The sequence below is a fragment of the Corvus kubaryi genome, unplaced genomic scaffold (assembly GCF_017639235.1).
Source record: "Corvus kubaryi isolate FWS band 111438036 unplaced genomic scaffold, C.kubaryi_AGA036_p1.0 split1-37296, whole genome shotgun sequence".
Classification (NCBI taxonomy): domain Eukaryota; kingdom Metazoa; phylum Chordata; class Aves; order Passeriformes; family Corvidae; genus Corvus; species Corvus kubaryi.
This window is the reverse complement of record NW_024582075.1, coordinates 1442977-1460754: the sequence shown is the minus strand read 5'-3', so window position 1 is coordinate 1460754 and position 17778 is coordinate 1442977. Positions and strand designations below refer to the sequence as shown.

The 17778-nt window shown below is 36.6% G+C and overlaps 1 protein-coding gene across 1 annotated transcript in view; it reads left to right on the top strand.

Annotated features, from left to right (window-relative positions):
• The window catches only part of PRDM6 (PR/SET domain 6), a 77468-nt gene extending 62209 nt beyond the window's left edge, over positions 1-15259 (top strand). The window contains exons 7-8 of the mRNA XM_042013096.1: positions 3914-4090; positions 11048-15259. Of these exons, the coding sequence (XP_041869030.1) occupies positions 3914-4090; positions 11048-11162 (292 nt within the window). The 3' untranslated portion in view covers positions 11163-15259. The remainder of the gene's footprint in view (positions 1-3913; positions 4091-11047) is intronic.
• The last annotated feature ends 2519 nt before the right edge of the window (positions 15260-17778 follow it).

The window sequence follows — 17778 nt, the reverse complement described above, 5'->3', positions numbered from 1 at the left end:
TTGGGAGCTCACAAGGAATTTCTCTTCTAAGAATTGCACTAGAATTCCATATGCCCCTTGAAAAGAGCAAATTCACTTCCAAAGAGGCCACACTAAAAACCTATTCATCATGACGGAAATAATTTAAAAATGTGTTGGATAATAATGATTGGATTTTTCAAGATTCTAATAATTCAAAGAGTTAATAATTTAAGATTTAGAAATTAAATTTATAAGGCTTAGCTATACTTAGGAGTAAGAATTTGGAAAATATATTTTTTTAGCAGAGGAATAGTGAAAGACAAATAAAGCTATGTCAATTTTGTTAAATGAAAATCTAAAAAGAATCAATCTAAATATACAGTTGTCTGTCAGTAGCTATTCCAGATGAAAGGATATGGATTTTTCTATTCTTTTCTCTTAACATGCTTTGTACACATTAAGGGTTTTACACCCCCTGCACAAAGCATGAGCTTTGGTGGGGTTCAGTAGGCCTTATAGCAGAACATGAGTTTTGAACTGGTCCCATACATGATGTATTTTCACACAGAAAAGTATCAGCTGCAAAAGTAAGAAATTTTTAAGACAAGAAAAGACATCACCAAAGAGCAAAATCATTTAAGAGATTGTCTAGCTTAGAGAGCAAAATTTATTCCTTAGCATTTTTGTTTTGAAAAATGTGACTTGCACAACTTGGAAAAGCTCAAAATATAAATTACCGCAAAACCTGAAAACTATTACATTAGAATTGCGCTCTGAATTTCTTTAGATGGTCTGTGTTCCTATAGTGGGCCATCATACAGTCAGAGACTGTAGGATTAGGGTCTCTCCAAAAAGCTGGTGGATTCTACATGTCAGTAAACCTAGATACCTTATCAATGATGCATGTGATTAATGACAACAGTGTAATTTTTCCAACAGGAAAATTTTCTTCTAAGTAGATTTGCTTTCTTTGAGCCCAAAAAGAAAGGTGTGGAGCTAAAAGCCCCCATGTAGCTAGGTGTTTAATAAAAAATATTAGAACTGCTTTTGATTCCTGTCATCATTCTCATCTGTACATTGCTGTAAACAGTTTAGCTGTTCTTAACTGTAGTGCAAAATTACTATCTGGTAAGATTTTGATTCACATGGATACTGTGAAGCTCAAGAAGGTACAATATAGGTATTGGTTATTCCAAGGAAATGAGTTTTTCTGGGCTGGGAGTGCATTCAGCCCAGCAGTGGATTTTTGAAAGTACAGCCTATGAAGACCAACACTTCTGCCACTTTGTCCCTGTTCCTTCTGCCTGCAAAACTCTGTTATAGCGAGGTCACCATCTTAATTCATTGTGCCAGTGCAGACAAAAGTGCTGGCAGAAGACATAACTGCTACATCAAAGGCAGGCGTGCTCTGCCCATGTCAATGTACTCACTGAACCGAGCATTGCTTGTGTTCAGTACTTCAGCACCACTTTCATTTTTTTTGAAAAATAACATATTGATTTTATCCCAAGAAAAAAATTCTGAGCACAGTAAAATGGTTACCAGAGAACAGAATGATAACTTTTGTACTTATTGAATGCAATTTTTTTTGTTCTTTGAAACGTAGTAGTATCCAAAGTTGTCAGAAGTTGGCATATTTAAATCTGTAATTGTCCAAACTACAGCTTTTTTAAGCTGTTACAGTATTTGAATGCATTTTTAGGCTCTCTTTTTAAAATTAATTTTGCTTAATGTGTGTCATGTATCTAAGCTTTTATAAAAAAATACACATTTTAGTGTTAATCAGAATTACCTGGGTATAAACTGGATAAATGCATCCTTTGCAAAGAGAAGGGTTACTCCTTTAATAGTTTTTCTCCCAAGATGTGGATGAATCAGAAAAATGCAGTCAAAGTGACCTAAAAATAGGTGGTCTTTACAGGGCTTATTTTCTTCATCATAAGCCAGTGAAATACATTTTGAATACTTTGTAAAGAAGACATTTATTTTGAGGCAGTGTAAGGGGTGAACCCATATTTTTTGGTATCACAATATTCACTCATATTTAGTTTGAAATTTTGACTGTTTACAGACAAGTTACAGTGTGTATTTTCACTGCATTAAATTAATCACATTGACTGTTAAAAAGATAAAAGATTAATTGGTTTTATGTAGCATTGTATCATTTTTCGTGGTCACTGTTAAAAATAGATAACCAGAGGCTAATAGATGTTAATGGCCTTCTTCACTATTAAAAAAATCAATGTTTCTTGGATACAGCATATATTATCGCATTATTTTGCTTAAAAATGTTTGATTTTAGAATATCCATGCAAGTAAGTCTGCATTCACCAATCATCTCTGTTTTACCAACTCTTGAAATTTCATGCCAAATTTGATAAATATTTTCTATGCAAATTAAATTTGGACTCCAAGAAAAGTGAACATGTTACTACTTGACTTCCAGTAAGAGAAATAGATAATCAGTTTGTTGTTTTTTTGGTTTTTTAAAATATTGTTTTACATATATCTATGTATCTTTAAGGGACGCATAATCTAAATTACCTTTCCAGAGCTTTCATATATTACTTTCAGACTTGTTGGAGAGTAGTTAGATTTTCAAATGCAAGTAATTAAAATTGTAAGGTATTGAGTTATTGATGAATACTGAGCTATTAATCAAGCTAAAAAATTCTACAATCAGGGTTCAGTGCTCTGAAGCACCGTAAAATAATAGTATTTGTGTTCAGTGATGCAAGTACCACAATTAAGCAGTTCACTTGACAAATGAGATAGTTCACTTTATTTTGCACTTAATTGAATTGTACATGCCTGGTCACCATTGTTTCTTTCCCTTTAGTTTTGGTTTCTAGCCATTTAAACATATACATTTATTACAGAGAGAGCAATTAGGTTGTGTTGGCCATTGGCACTGGAAACGCAGACACCAAGAGTTAAAATGTTGTGTAGGGTAAAAATCATTATTATCCCTCCAGAAAAAAAAATCTTAATTTTCTTAACAAAAAGTCTAATGAGCATTTAGTAATCTGCCAGTAACTTAAAACAAATATGAAATGGAAAATCCCCCTGTAGGATGTTGATATTAAGCCACTTTTACCAAAGAGAAATATACAGACATGGTTTCTTGGCATTTTATTTTAGTTAGTATTTCAGCAGACTAGTCTCACACTGCTGTCTTGTATCCTTTTTTTTTTTCTGTGTTTGCAGTCTGCTTGTTATGATTCTGAATTTGTAACATATTGGTCAGTTTTGTGTGTTTGTTTGTTATGTTTACTTTTAACAAAATGTGTTGTTGAAAAGCTGAGTTCTGGGTTTCCTTTCAAGATCCGCAAAAAAGGTATTTTCAATCTGGATGGGAGAAAAATATTAATAAAATGCAAAAATTTTCAACAGAAGTAAGAAAATCAAAAGATAATTGTAATACGGTGGTCATTTTTTCCAAGTCTCTTATTGAAATAGGTGATCTCTAAAAGCCTCCAAAGCATTATGAGGAGTTTAACTGTGAGTAGCTCCAGAATACAGCTAAGATATGCACATAGCCATCAGACATGCTTTTGTAGGTAAGACTGTAGCTGGCACCGACAGACAGAGGATTTCATGAGTCCCTTAGCTCCGATGTGTGTGGATCTTTTTTTTTTTTTTGACTAAGGAGCACTGTACTGAGTTTGAGAGAATTAAGGTAGGCATATGATGTGCAGTGCAGGATCATGAGTTTGCTGAATTGCGGTTTGTGGGCCCCCATAGACTCTCAGTTAATTCCTGCCCAAGAATTTCACATTTGTTAAAGAGGTCATGAAGTTTTGGGTATGCGTCTCCCAAGAAAGACCCAGAGAACTGCACCCACAGTTCTCTTTGGAAATCACTAGGAAGATCAGGTGCTCCCTCCTGTATGGTTTCCTGCTCATGCCAACAGAAAGCACTGATGACATGCTCTTTCTCTTTCCCATTGCAGGCCCTACCAGTGCGGCCACTGCTCCCAGTCTTTCTCCCAGCCCTCAGAGTTGAGGAACCACGTCGTTACGCACTCCAGCGACAGGCCTTTCAAGTGTGGCTACTGCGGGCGTGCCTTTGCTGGTGCCACAACACTCAACAATCACATCCGGACACACACGGGGGAAAAGCCCTTCAAGTAAGTACTTAAAGCCAACAGCTTTTGCCAGCTGAGATTAGAGGGAGAAATGCATTGCTGCTGCTCACTAGCATCACCAGCACATGGCAGAGGTTCCCTTAAAAGCCAAGGTCAGACCATCAGGTAAAACAGTTAGTGGTGCTGTTAAATCAGAATTTATAAGGGTTTGGTTTTGGGTTTCTTGAAAGCCTTGTGCAATTTTCTGTTCTCTAATGATATCTTGATTGTTTTAATTAAGTGGCAAGCTGCTGCCAGAGAACCATAGCTGAAAATACGATCAAGACTGGGACAGGCCATGCTGTAAGAACGTTAATATAATTCTTTGATGTCTATATGCTGAGGTAGATGGAGCTTCACCTAAAAGCTAATTTGGTTCTGGTTAAATATGGGGGAGAAATATGCACCTTCTTTTAGTCTCAGAATCACTGGATAGAAAATGTAACCCTGGCTTGTAGCATAAGTTTTGAAAGATCATAATAATAAATCGATAGTGTTAAGTTGGCCAAGATACAAGAAAAAAATAAGTAATCAGATAAAGATGATTTTGCATTAAACAGACTTTTTTAATTTATGAGGTTTCTAATTACTGATACTAAAGCTAAGCACATACCTGTCTCAGAAATCTTCCAGCAGTGCCCATTTCCAGCCATAGTACAGCTGATCCAGGTGTATATTACCTTCTGTTGTGCAAGACTCTGCCTACCTAACAGGAAGTGTTCTCCAAGGCAGAAGAAATATTTCCCATACTTGTGTCTTTGTCTTGGCTGAGCTGGCAGGCTCAGAGTATATATATGTTGCAACTGGAACAAGTCCACCTAATGTATTGATATCACTTCTTTTGGAAGCTTCCTGGATGTTCCTAGGAGGAAGGGGAGTAAGGGTAGAAGAAAGTTTGTGTCTCAGTTCTAGGAGTACTGTCTGTACTGCCTTTTTTTTCTACTTTTGCCAAACTGTGCTTTTGATCTGGTTAATGTAAGAGAGCTCAGCCATGGGGCCTGTCAGAACCCCTCGTAACAAGCCCGACAGAGATACTGGTGAACCCGCTTTGCCTCCATATAAGGTTGGAAGGAAGCATGGCCTCCATACATGTCTTTGCTGTGGGTGAGGGGACAGAGCCAGGAACAAAATGCTGCATCTCCAGTACAGAAGAACTTGCATACAGAAATAATGGCTAGGATAATGTTGTAGGAGGCAAAACACAGAAACGGAGAACATCTAAATATTGGCTTCTCTTGAGCCCCTCTGTTGAATGCTCAAAGCCTATAGAAAGTGAGCCAAAAATGGTGTGAGCAATCAGATTGATTTTATCTAGCTGCTGTGTAAATAGATTTTAGTAATTAAAGGAAGAGGTTTCCAGGTCAAAATGGAAAATAGATTTCGTTTAATGTTAAGGTGTTACTTATGTGTAACCTTGTTGACTCCACTTAATTTTTTTCGTTAACATCCTGTTTTTGTCATGTTTCCAATAGATGCGCTATTTTGCCCCATTTAGAGTCATTATTTTTCCCCTTTGGTTTACTAATTTTTTCCCCTTTTCCAAAATGAGCTTGATTACAGCACAGTTTCATTTGTGAAAGAGCTTAAGGTATGTACTACAACTAACCAGTGATCTGGGATTTGTTTGGTTGGATTTTTTGTTTTGCCCTGATCATGTGGAAGCATTTAAGTATTCCAGGATGTGTCTGACTATTCCTTAAGTTGCAGGACAGAGCAACAAAAAAAAATGTGTATGCTTTGTACTGGTTCTTTATGATGTATGGCCTAATTTCAATCTTGCAAGATGTTTCTTCAGTTTCTTCCTTAAGCCCTAGAAAGAGTAGTACCATTTTCTCTCTGGAAGGCTTGTTGAAGTATCTGTAGTAAGCTGACTAGGAACTTCACATGAAGCTAAAACTGGAGCTGCAGATCTTCCCATCCCTGCTAGTCAGATAAGAGAACACATAAGCCTTGATCCTGCAAGCTGTTCAAAAGGGCAGATTTGTCTTTTACACGGGGCTGCTTGCATTTGGGAGAGGAGGGGCAGAAAACTTATCCAGACATCAATCTACTATCTCTGCTGGGGAAAAAAGATAGCTGCAGCTCATCTTGATGTCTCATCACCATTTAGATCCTCCTTTGGAAAAGGGCTGCACAAGATCCGGTATTAAGAAAGTTTAGGAAAAAACCCTCAACAAATTCTAGTAAGAAAGAACCATAAAGAGAACAAACAGGATATCTGTATCTTGATAATACAATTTAGGTTTAAAATGTTTGTTTATGAAGCAATTTTGAATCTAAACTTTCCATTAAAAAAAAAATGTATGATGGAAAAGTCCACTGAGATGGTGTTTCTGTACCTCAGAGAAGTTTGTATTTGTGGTGATTTACACACTTCTATTAACTAATATTATTAATATTATAAAGAATTGTCATGCATAGATAAATTAATCAAACTATAGCTAATTTACTTTAAAAATAACAGGTATAATTTTGAAGATGTTACTAAGTTCAGTTTTAAATGTGTTTCTGCTGTGAACGCAATCTCATGATTTCTAGTGCAATAAGGCAGCTCTGTTCTTAAGTGGTATACAGATAAATTAGAGTGAGCATTGATTAAGTCAGCTGTGTTAAACACTAAGTATGTTTGTATGCATATTATTTCCAGAACTTGGTTTTTAAAATGGTGAACACACAAGGACAGCATTTTAAAAAATATTTCAAATTAATTGTAAGAGGAAGTTTGGGATTGGTTAAAAAGCTTTTTCTGTGAGAAGGCATTTTCTTTGTAGGTCCTATGTAACTTTGAATGTATGGTGGAAGACTTTTCTATTTGCTTTTCATTAAGATAACAATGCTAAGTGAGGTTATCTGTAGTCAAAGCTTTAGCTGAATTGCCTGGACTGCAGGTCCAGTTAGGAGGGATTTCTTTTCATGTCATCACAAGCTATCAAGCCAGCCTCACCACTGTAAAGTTTTTGTGTATTCTTATCTTACTGAAGACTCCACTATGGCTGGTAGTCTGGGAACAAAGCTCTTAAGTAAATTAAAATGTAGGAAAAAAAGGAAAATTATTTGTCACCTCCCTTCTCTAAACTTTTTCTCACCCTCTCCCTGCTTCCATTTCAGCAAAATAAAAAAAATGCTAAGGGGACTTGCCTGCAGAATAGGGGTTATGAGAAGATCTAATATTTAGGAATCAACCCAGAAGAATTAAGAGGAAAGATTCTTTCAGCTTGTAGTAGCTCACATGCTTTACACTGTTTCTTACTGAAATGCAAAACTGAGGTGCATTCATTTCAGGTTGAATATGTATGTTGTACTTGCAGTGATGTCTCAGTGTTGTCAAGTGGGGTTTTTTTTGGTTGGTTGTTTTTCTTGGATTTTTGTTACCCTTTCAAAGGAGTTTAAAATCTAGTGTTAAATGTATTTGTTGAATGAAATCTTAAAATGTTTATTTTGAAAGTATCAAATCAATATATTTTTCTCTAAAATAGACCCTCAGCATTTTCTCCATCCAAAGCCTTTCACAGAGGTTGATATAAATGTGCAAATTAAACCAATCCTCTCTATAATCCTCAATGTCAATGTTTTGAAAGCACTGTGAAGCAAACAAGCAGACCTATAACAATGAGGGCTATCTAAACAAAATCAGAAACCCCAGTACGGTAGAAATATCCTTAAACTATCGGTGCACTTTGTTAACTCAACAACAATTCTGCTTACCACCTCAACCCAAGCAAATCATACCAGGAAACCCTATGGTAGAGTGAAGCCTTGAGACTGAGTAGATTGAATGCTATAATATATTGTTCCTTACAATTATAGTGTACACATACATTGTAAAAGGAGAATATATGGATCCAGTTTTCACTGATGGTATCTACTTGTTTGAGGACTTTGGGATTGCTTTGAACCTATATGTGTCTGGGGCTGTTTAAATTCCATTCGAATGCCATCAGATGGCCCTAACTGGAAATTAAATTTTATCTCAGTTAATAAGTGTCATTATTGCCAATACATGTATCTACGGTGTCGGCTTAGCCAAAATTTGGTATGTCTAGCAGTCAGGCTTGGGCTCAGCCCCATGGTTGCTTGGTGGGTGGTCACAAGGGATATGGACTCTTTATCCTTTCTGACGTTTTTGACTACTGTTCAACTTTCCACCACAACATTAAACATGTATGGGTTATGGTACAGGAATGTGCACACGAAAACACACACATGGTCACCAGTCTCATGGACAGAGCTTATGGGAGTGGTTATTCTGCTATGATGGGCTGGGAAAGAATGGTTGATAGAAGGAGAGACTACAGAGAGTACATCACAACTCAGAAGAAAAATATTCCTGCCCTTCCTCCCATTCCTACCTACTGTGAGACAGTAATGCTGACTGCTGTGACACTATTATCTTCACCTTTTCTATCAGTTTGTATCCAGTAACAACTTCTCTGGAACACACTGAAAAGAGGAATCAGGAGCCTAGTACAGATCTCTGCCCATAAGCTGGGTACTTATATATCCAAAACTATGGTCCCGAAAGCCACATCATTTGGAAGTGCCTAAAAAATCCTAGGCACCTTGGGTACTATCTGAAGGTTATCCAGGTACAAGAGAAAGATAGGGGAATTAAGTTCCTTGCCAGAGGCTTTATTCTGACTTTTGCCCAAGGGCTGTATACGTGCAGACATCACAGTTTGACCAGCAGCAACACTTGGCATCCACAGCCCTCCTTTTCAAAGGGTAGATTCTTGTAGTAAGAGATTTATTCTTTTTCTGTTCTCTCTCTAGCATCCTTCTTTCCTGTGACTTTATGTTAGTGCATCAGCCTGTATCTGGGAAGGTAGAGCACTCCCACAACAGAAGAATCTTGTGGATAAAGGATGGGAAGTTACATTTTAAAGAAATATGGTAAACCTTGCTCTGTACTTTCATGAGCAATGCAAGGTGCTGAGTGAATGCAGTGCCCAGTTCTAGCCTCCCAGACTACTTCCAGAAAGGGTGAGGAGGCCTGCCACAGCAAATGATTTTAGTGGGTGACATTGTCTTTTGATCACTTTATAGCCTAAGTCACTACAGGTACCTAGGCATCCTGTTACCCTGTATTTCATTTACTTACCCTCTCTCATAAAATCGGATGTTGTCACACCTGATTTTATAGGTTATTTTGCAACTGTATCACTTACAGCTTAGTTAGGCAAGGATCCAAGCCTCCTATTACTCAGCAAGCAAAGTACTTGTCTTTGTAGACATCAAAATAACAAAACTATCAAGTTCAAGCAGACAGTAATATCTCACACAGACTAAGTTAAACCCCCAGCCTTAAAATTGATTATAATGCCTCTGTGATAGATATATATGTATGTATATAAAAATAATACAATAATTTGCAAGTTTGTCAAGCAATGAAAGGTAGTATATTTTGACACACTAATCCAGTAAGTAATCAGTTTTCTAATAAACAATCAGCAGTACACTAATGTGTCATCAGCACTTCAGGAGCTCTGGAGAGTGGATGATCTGCACATAGACGTTAATGAATACCCCAAAAATCATTAAGTAATCAATACTTCTGAGTTATTTTCATTGAGCTGATAGGTCTGATACATTAAAGCTGACATTTTACATTTGTCAAGATCACAGTGCAGTTTTTAACAGTGGCATAGGATGCTAAAAATATTCCATGAAAGACAATCGAGGAAATACAACTTAAAAGTGTAGACATTTTAGATTGGTATGGTAACCTGGATGAATGACTCTGTAACGTCTGTAACTCTGTAACGTCTGTGCTAAATACTCCTGAAGCAGAACTTTATCACTAAAAATTACTAATGTGAAGAATACCCACAATTATGGGTATGTGTAAATATTTTTTTTTAATAAGCAGATCACTGACAGTTCACTTTCTATCACGCACATCAGTGAAGAGAGAAAGATTAAAATTAATTAGCTGAGTCCTGTGTTTTCCTCACATCTCTTTGAAGGTGAAGAATTCATTGTAGTGATACTTTTATGATAATCTTATTTGAAGATAAAACATCACAGGGTACCGTTAAACCAAAGATGGCTTTTGGAACGAGCAACACACAAGGAGGATCTGCTCCATCCAGATGATGTTTGACTCATCAAACAACCCTCTCTAGTGCTCAGAATGCAAATTAAGGAGGCAGCATTTGGGAGATTAAATACAGTAGTTTGTCTTTAAGAGCAGGGATAAGGGATTAATTCCAAGGTAACAATAGCCCCTAGTCTGTCCTCTCCAAAATTCCATGGCTTTGTTCATTCATTCACACAGTATTTTTCTCAAAGATTATGGTTCTCTAAGAGAGGACAGCCTAGAGACAGAGGCAATGTAAAAGACAGTGAGGCAACACTGATGGCTCTTATGAGCTCTTGCTCAACTCACAGATTTTTCAAATTTTGTGGATGTTCGCAGATAATTAAGTAACCACTATCTCTATGTGCCTATTTAAAATGAATCCCACTATATAGATCAGATAAACAAAGAGTTTTCTCTTTTCTAGGACTGAGTGATTACTGCTTTGTGATTTCTCATCCTCCAATAGGCAATCCTGGATTTTAAAAAAGCAGAAGGTGAAATTCTATTTGTCATCAATTTCTCTTAGGGGTTACAGAGCAGAAAACTGCAGACAAGCTGCTTCTTTGATGGCTCACTCCTAAAAATCTCTTTTTGTTCTTTATCTATTTGAACTGACAGCGATCAGAGCTACAGCAGGACAGGCCCCCCTGGAGAAATCACCTTCCCCCTGTCTATTGACAGATTCCTCTGTTCTGAATCAGACAGGCCTTGTCCCATCATAGGCATCAAGGCCTTGGAAGTAGCCACCAATTAAACCTCTTGAGCCAGTAAAATCTGAAGCCACTTTTGAGTGTCTGTTCTGATTAGGCAGGATGAGACAAAGCCCATCACCCCCGCCAAAGCAGCTCCCTGGTCTCAATTTTCTTTCTTGCCTTCACCAGGTGCGAGAGGTGTGAGAGGAGCTTCACACAAGCCACCCAGCTGAGTCGACACCAGAGGATGCCCAATGAGTGCAAGCCAATAACAGAGAGCACAGAATCAATTGAAGTGGATTAACTGATTGACTGGTTGGAATTAAACTGCAAGGAAAGTCATGATTAAATGTCACGGACACTTAAGCAAAACCAAAGATTTCCTCTGAGCAACTTTCAATCAGTCCCAGAAAACCAAAAGCAGTAATAAAATAAGTAAGATGTTAAGAGATATTGATCCTGGCATGGAAGTGAGACCAGGAAAGAGATTATTTATTTATGACTAGGGATGAGTCTTATTTCAATTGACAAGTTACTTGGGGCTGTTAACATTTCAAGTCCCTCCATGTATTGCTTTAATTCTAAAAGCCTTTATAATTGTTATTTAATGCCAAAGTGAGGAATCTCAAGGGTCCTTCTGCTCATAGTTATGACTGAGAATGCACATGGACTTGTTTATTGTTGCACCTTTTTTTATAGCATGACTCCAAGGACCCAGATGTAATCTGTACGTTTGGCTGGGCTGGGCTAAGTTGATCTTGACATGGCTGTAATAGAAGTTGCTGTGTGGGATGGGAAGTGATCAAGAGCTACACCTGGGTCAGTGTCAGTCACCTCAGACCAAAGGGCATTCCATTTCCATAGTCTCATGCCTCACACTGTGTGCACTTTTTCATGCAAGTAGTTTGCATTGGCATTGGCATTCTGTGGAAAAAGAAACAAAAAACAAAAACAAAAAGAAAAAATAGTAAAAAAAAAATGGAATGTTGTATATCTGCAAATATACATTATATAAAGAAACAAGTAGGAAAACTATGTTAAACTAATAGAGCTTTCAAATTCAGTCTAATAGCTATGAAAAACAGAGGCGGTAGAAAGTATTTTAAACACTAAATATTCCAGTCCATGTGTAAATCATATTATGCAGAGCAGAAAACCAAGAAGATACTTTTAGTTTGGGCAACTCATTTAACATCACATTGATTTCTAGGAAAACCAATCAGAAATCCAAACTATAGTCCATTAATATTTTTAGTCAGTTATTTGGATCAAATTGGAAGTGCTCCTGTATTAGATGAAGCTTTCAATACAGTGGGGCTGAGTTTCAAAACAAAAGATAAATCTGAACACAGACTCTTTGTAAATTTCTTGGAGGCTTCATAGTATTCACTTAATGGAAATTTGCCTGGTACAGTGAATGAAGAAAGCCAAAATATTCCCAACATCAATGTAAAAAGCTCAGATATCTTTACATTGGTTTGATTTAACAGTTTCCACATTGGCTTTTATTCATGCTTTTATCCATGATGTATTTCACATTTCATGATTTTGTCTAATCAAATTATGTTTTCACTTTTAGAGACCAGCAGTGTTTGTTTATATATTGGTTGTCTCAATGCTAGAGCTGTAGATTGATAAAAGTGTTTTAAAAAAAGGAAAAAAACCAGAAAAAAAACAGGAAAAAAAAAAAAGAAATTAAAATAAAAGAAAGAAAACCACGATCACCAAGAAGCAGAACCTAAGCAGTCTGAGGTCATGCTTTATCATAAGGTAAAACTGCAAAATAAAATTGTGGAGATTATGGGGATTAAAACAGAATAATTCAGTTTTGCACCAAAACTGAAGTGCTGAGTGTCTCATAAGGGCTCAGTTGATTATATTAAATATTTTAAACACATTTATGGGGATGATTTTAAATAGGTAGAGAATAAAGTATCCAGTTCTGTAAAGGGCTAGACGGAATCAGCTACAAATTTAATACCAGGTTCAGACCATTTATGAATTCTGCAAAGAGCTCAAGCAGAAGAAGTGCTTACAATAAAATTCAAATGCATTTAAAAGGACTTTAAAAACTAAGACATCCGTATTGCATGATGTTCATTTATTATATTGCAGAAACTACACTGCAGAATCTGGAGTTTCCAAAACTTTGCAGGGAATTACTTCAGGAGTATTTGTGTTTGGCCATTAAAAATGTAAAAAACATCTTGGGAAAAAAAGATTTTTTTATCATTGTTCTAGCAAGTACCAGACTATCTCATACAGAAGCTTCATCCCTATGAGTTTTCAGCTCTATTTCTCAGTGCAGAGATATGGGGAGTGAGCAATTCTGTCACCTGCCTGATTCTATCCTCAAAACTATGAGAAACTCTTAGCAACTATATAAATGTGTTTGTTTGTTTGTTTTTAGGTTCAAAGCATGGGAAGCTGGGTAGGAAGACTTTTAACTTAAACGTGACTATTTGAACATTGTTTTGTTCCTAGCAAGGCTAATGAAACAGAGAAACCAAAATAAAATCCTAAACCTTTCAGACACTCATGCCTGGTAGTTCACATTTTCCCTTAAGTGACTTAATGTAAAGTAACATTCTGGGGAGGCACCAACTTTTAGTTAACATTCAGACAGCATCTATAGATCATTTCTGCAAGCAAACAGTTAAAAAAAAACCAGGAGAGCAGAAAATTTATAAATAGAGTAAGTGGGAAAGTGTAATGAAAAGCAAACATGAGCTCTGTTAGATCAGTGAGTTGTGCTGTTGCATTATCTAACCATGCCCTGGTGTTCAGGGACAAGGTTAGTGGCAGTGAAGAGCACTCCACTGTATTCAAGTCCTGTAGTGCAAATAGTACCTAAGTATGTGCTTACAGATATTGCAAGTTCCCTGCTGACTACAGGTAGGCTTACTTGTATGTTTTCATTTAAACATGTCTAAATATTCTGCTGAATGGGTGTGAAGTAAAGATCAATTACTTCAAGATCGTACTGGATTTTTTAAAAAATGCACTAGAGTAGTGTGTTTGCAGACATTATTTTATTTTCCTTCCAAATAATTCTTTCTAGTGTAAATCACTCTGTCCTTCCATATGCCTAAACATAATTTCAAATATTGTATTATTTATACATTGCATTTTTACAACAGTTTTGGCAGCATACAAAATCAATACAGTGAAAACCCATGATTTCAGAGTGGCGTTTTCTCAAATACGACATTTGGCATTCTGTTACAGTATGGCAAATGCAAAACCAACATGAACAAGCTAAAATATATTCTAGGTTTGGACTAAACAGAATCCAGTTCCTGTCTACACTTCCCAAATGCTGAATGAGTTTCAGTTTGTTTATCAGCAGAACAATGTACATTTAGGTCTATTCTGCATACAATATGTGTTTGCACACAGTAATCTAAAGCAGTAAGGGTAATACAATTATCTTTAAATGTAGTGATTATGTGCCTGCCATTTCAGAATTTCTGAAGCACTTGGCATCTCTGTTTTGTAGTCTGGTAAAAAAATACAAGTTTTTGGGTTTTGAATTTTTTTGTCCAACCCTGAACATGTTGGAAATCATACTTAACAACTGTGCCTAGTTCTGATTCTTTTTCAGTGTGGAATTAAATTTTATATGTTCATAGAGTTATGCCTTTCAGCAAGACTTTAGGTCCTTTATAAACCTACAGTTATAGCCCCTAAAAATGATAGTTTTAAATACAATTTGATTTTCTTCCCATGAAAGAAACCTGAATTTGGAATAATATAAAAATTACAGCACATTACATACTAGAAACTTACAAGAAATTATGTGTGTATCTTTTACTTTTGGTACCATCATCTGTCCTTTAAATTCATATTTATTTTTTGTATGGTGCCATTGCGTTATGTGATGCTGTCTTATATCTGAAAAAAATGGTGTGATTTCAAACAAATAAATAGGTGTATGTCCAAAATTAAGTCCTCATTGTTTTTAAGAGTAGTTAATTTGCTTTGAATTTTTTTAGAAATTACAATTAGAATGCTATTCTGTTCCATGCAAGTCCTTCCCGTGGATAAGATTCCAGAAAATAAAATATTCTGGGACTGCATGAAATTTCTTTTTATTCCTCGATTTTAGAAGTTTTGACATCATCAAGTCAATCTGAAAAAGTCCATAAATCCACCCTATAGATGTAGAGTATGCTGAAGGGGTCCTGTGTTGTAATAAAAATAATAATGACACTGTTATTAGAAAGATCAACAGTTTGCTTGCATTTTTTAAACTTCATAAAATTGCCTCTTTTTTATGGTAAAGGACCAATTAAGTCATGCATGTAGCTGTATTCTTGTGATATCAAATGTAAAGATTACATTGTGTTTAAATGAAAATAACAGGCACACATTTAAAAAGAAGATGAAGAAATGTAAATATATTTGATTAATAAAACATTTCTATTACTGTACCCTAAGCCTTTGTCTTATGTTAATATTATTTATGGAATTTTGTGTGTGTTCTGCAGAAAATCAAATATGCTTGAATGATTGTGTGTTGAAGGCAGCCTCAAATAATCAACACGCCTTGTTGTAGTCATTACCAGCTTCCAAAAGGTGCTTGCAGCTTGGAAGTTGCAAACTCTTGCAGTCAGAAGACAGTGAGATCAAGTTTAGATTTCTTGGACACTGAGTCTCACAATTCCTATTGATATATTGCTGAAGGCATGCTACAGTCATGTGCTCAAGCAATTTCTCAGCCATGTTTTGTAATACTTTCCTATAGGTTATTATGTAAATCATGCCATATCGTAACCAAGTTTTTCTATTCTGCCTACTCGAGTTTGGGGTTTTTTTATGGTTAATGGCTTGAGTCACGTTTGGTTACCTGAATCCAGATTAAAAGGATCACCATCTAGTGGACTAAAACAGAAGTTCAAAATTCCAGTTGATGTGAACTCTGAACTCATTCTTCAGAAGTCACTCCAAAGCCAATCTAAATGCAGTAACCATGTTCCACTGCAAAGGACCTTCAGTGCCTTTTTTAGCATTATTTCACTGCCATTGTGTGTGTCAAAGAACAGCAATTAGTTTGCTAAGTCACCCCTTGTTCCACTTGAAAAAATATCACTTGGGTACGTGAAAAATATGTCAGTTTCTGTCATTTTTCATGTTATATGACCTTTTACATAAGCACAAGAAACACCGTGGTAGAATAATTGTGCAAAACTACTGTATTTGAGAAAATACTCAGGTAAATCAGCCATCAGACTGCCTGCTGATTTGCAAGTAGCAGGGATAGTCAATCATTCAAGGCAAGTTTCTATACATCCGAGGAAAGTTCTTTCCAGCAAGAATTGAATTGAGTCATGCTATATGAGATTATATCACCCAGCCCACATAATCTGTCATGAGCTAATGAGACACAAATGTCTAAAGGGGGTGGGGGGTGGAGCAGTCCTTTGGCTGACGGCCCAGTCCATGATATAAAAAAGTCCTGGGGTCCACCATCTTGCAACTCTTTGGGTACATGATTTAGAAGGGGTGAGACTCAGGTTTGCTAATATTTTTCTTTTAACTCATTTACTCAACTTTTTTAGTGGCACTGAGGACCAGCAGTGTGCTGCTTCCTTAATTTGTCTCTGAATGTGTTCACTGAGACCTGGGAAAGAATGAATCCAATATTACAGTGCAGAAGACTGTCAAAGCAAGATAGCATCGGTTTTAATGTTTTGGTATTTAATGTTTTGTTTTTGGTTTTTTTGTCCAACTAACGAAGACACTTGCTCCCAAACATACAGACAAGACATCAGCAGCATCCAAGTCACTGCAAACACTGCTTAGGTAGCCTCCTTGGCACGAAGAGGCATCTGCAGGTTAAAACAAGTCCAATGACTTCTTAACACCACAAAGCCAAGCTACACTGTGATGACAGACAGATGTTGAAGTTGCACCCTGACCTCCATGTACTGAATATCAATTTCCCTATCCTCAGACTTCTTTTCATACTTGCTAAAAGACAGTCAACAAAACATTTTGAGAGCAAACTTGGCCACCCTCATGTTGCATGGTTGCAGGGGATCTGACAGCCTTTTGGACTAATCAATATAATGCCGGGTACTTAACATACCCAGATGTCTGGTATGACACCAACTATTGAACAACAAAAAATCAGGTCCCTAAAAATTAGACGTGCTACAAGTCAGTGCATCAGATGGGGGTTTTCTTTTTCTTCTCAGTATTTTCTGATGGCCACCCTGAGGTTGATCCCTCACCAGCTAGTCAAGGGATAACCACAGGTAGCTTCTTTGCTCTAAATCTGAATCACTTATGTAGGCATAAAACAAGGACCACAGATATCCGAACACAGCCACCGGTACTTTCCTATTTATGTAAGTAAGGACATCAAAAAACTAACAGTGTAGAAGATCTAGACAACCAAATATGATTGGAACTGGTCCAAGGACACGGGAAGGGAAAAGGAACATAGAGTCTATCACGAAAGGAATCAAAATCTTTGCACTCACTGTGTCTCATCTTTGGAGAAAACATTGACAAATCTTAAGTTACTTTTTCTAACTATTTTTATTACAGATAACATAACCTTAGGGACACCCACAGTCTTGTAAAGGGATATTAGTGAAGCCTAGGCCATCCTTTATAGCCTTAGTTGTATCACTATCTTTCTCCCCAACATTGTCTTCTCCAACAAGCACAGCAGATGAATGTTACCAATACTTCTCCATGGATTTAAACTTTTTCCAGTCTTTAGTCTTCTCTCCCCTCCCATTTTGCCTGTTATAATTTTCATCTATTTTACTTCTATTTTTCTTTTCCCCTCTGACATTACTGCATTCAATCATTCTTCTCATCTCTAGAGTTTCTCCAAATAATTTGCAAATGACCAGGGAAGGAACTTGTATTTGTTTATATTGGCACAACAAGTCACAGAAATACAT